The sequence below is a fragment of the Gigantopelta aegis genome, chromosome 6 (assembly GCF_016097555.1).
Source record: "Gigantopelta aegis isolate Gae_Host chromosome 6, Gae_host_genome, whole genome shotgun sequence".
Taxonomy (NCBI): domain Eukaryota; kingdom Metazoa; phylum Mollusca; class Gastropoda; order Neomphalida; family Peltospiridae; genus Gigantopelta; species Gigantopelta aegis.
In genome coordinates, this window is record NC_054704.1 from 53,823,838 (window position 1) to 53,825,599 (window position 1,762).

The 1,762-nt window shown below is 31.9% G+C and overlaps 1 protein-coding gene across 1 annotated transcript in view; it reads left to right on the top strand.

Annotated features, from left to right (window-relative positions):
* LOC121374628 (leucine-rich repeat-containing protein 74A-like) overlaps positions 1-829 on the top strand; it is a 20,422-nt gene extending 19,593 nt beyond the window's left edge. Inside the window, exon 9 of the mRNA XM_041501734.1 lies at positions 778-829. Coding sequence (XP_041357668.1) covers positions 778-829 — 52 coding nt within the window. The remainder of the gene's footprint in view (positions 1-777) is intronic.
* Positions 830-1,762: the final 933 nt, after the last annotated feature.

Below are 1,762 nucleotides of genomic sequence, written 5' to 3' on the forward strand. Positions count from 1 at the left end.
TTGGTTCGAATCCCAGCATAGATCATTGTCACTGCGGTTTTAAAACCGAATATGTATTCATGTAATGCAGATTAAATTATGATTGAATCTAACCATTTTACAATGCTAGTAGTTCGTATTGACGGTGGCGTTTTAAGTAGTAACTGTCAAAATTAGTAATTGTAGTAACTGTCAAGTTAGTAATTGTAGTAACTGTCAAATTAGTAACTGTCAAATTAATAATTGAAGTATCTGTCGAATTAATCATTGAAGTAACTGTCAAATTAGTGATTGAAGTAACTGACAAATTAGTAATTGTAGTAAATGTCAAATTAGTAATTGTAGTAAATGTCAAATTAGTAATTGTAGTAACTGTCAAATTAGTAATTGTAGTACATGTCAAATTAGTAATTGAAGTTACTGTCAAATTAGTGATTGAAGTAACTGTCAAATTAGTAATTGTTGTAACTGTCAAATTTATAATTGTACTAACTGTCAAATTAGTAATTGAAGTAACTGTCAAATTAGTAATTGTTGTAACTGTCAAATTAGTGATTGACGTAACTGTCAAATTAGCAATTGAAGTAACTGTCAAATTAGCAATTGTAGTATATGTCAAATTAGCAATTGAAGTAACTGTCAAATTAGCAATTGAAGTAACTGTCAAATTAGCAATTGAAGTAACTGTTAAATTAGGAATTGTTGTAACTGTCAAATTAATAATTGTAGTAACTGTCAAATTAGTAATTGTAGTAAATGTCAAATTACTGACTTAAAGCATCATGTATTTATTTTCAGTAGGAAAAGTAAGTCACTGCCCGAGTCGGTGGACTGTCAGCAGCAGAGCTGAATGACGACACGATCGGCAATGATCGGTTACATCACTGATAGCATTCGGAACACATCGACAGAGTACGGATTCTGTACCTCGTACCTGCCAAATGTTAAAGTGTTTTTTGTCAACCATTCCAGATTTTCTCAATATTTAAAAACATTAAACCATAAATAAAACAGCAATACTCACCCATAATTAAAAGTGTAAGTTTATATTGTTTAACGATATCACTAGAGCACATTTATTTATTTATCTTTGGCTACTGGATATCAAACATGATAATTTTGACATATTGTCTTAGCAGAAACCTGCAGCAGTTTTTCCGTTAGCAGCAAGGGATCATTCATATGCATTGTCACGGGGATTCTATAATACCCGTAACTGAATAAAACACGATTGTCCAAATATCTCTCCTAACTGTATATCTATTAGATCTCTCTGTAACGGGCAGTTCAAACCCGCTTTGGCTCGTCTAGGTATGATCAGAGATACGATCTTATATAAAGTATATATTATTATAGCACGTTTAGTTCACTAGAAAACACAACAAAAACACAATACACTTTGGAATCTGTATTAACCTACGCTGACAAATGTACAGCCGCAGTAATTAATTAATAACAACAATAATAACAACCCAGAACTGATCACTTAATTAGTTAATCTCTAGGTGTCTAGTTTACACAATATGCTAATCACTTCACCGTGACACAACACTCACACGTGTGATAATTGAGAAACGCTTCCAGGGGAACTTAATTAATAAAGGAATTACAGCTCTATTCCTAACTGGTTAATTTTTAATTAACCCTAACTACTCATTCAATAACCTTGTAATACAGAATTAATACTGGTACCTATCACAATAAAGACAATAACCTACAGTTTACCTAGGTCTGCTAGGATGACTGGCTAAGCTTTATATTACCAAATACTCGTATAATGTTA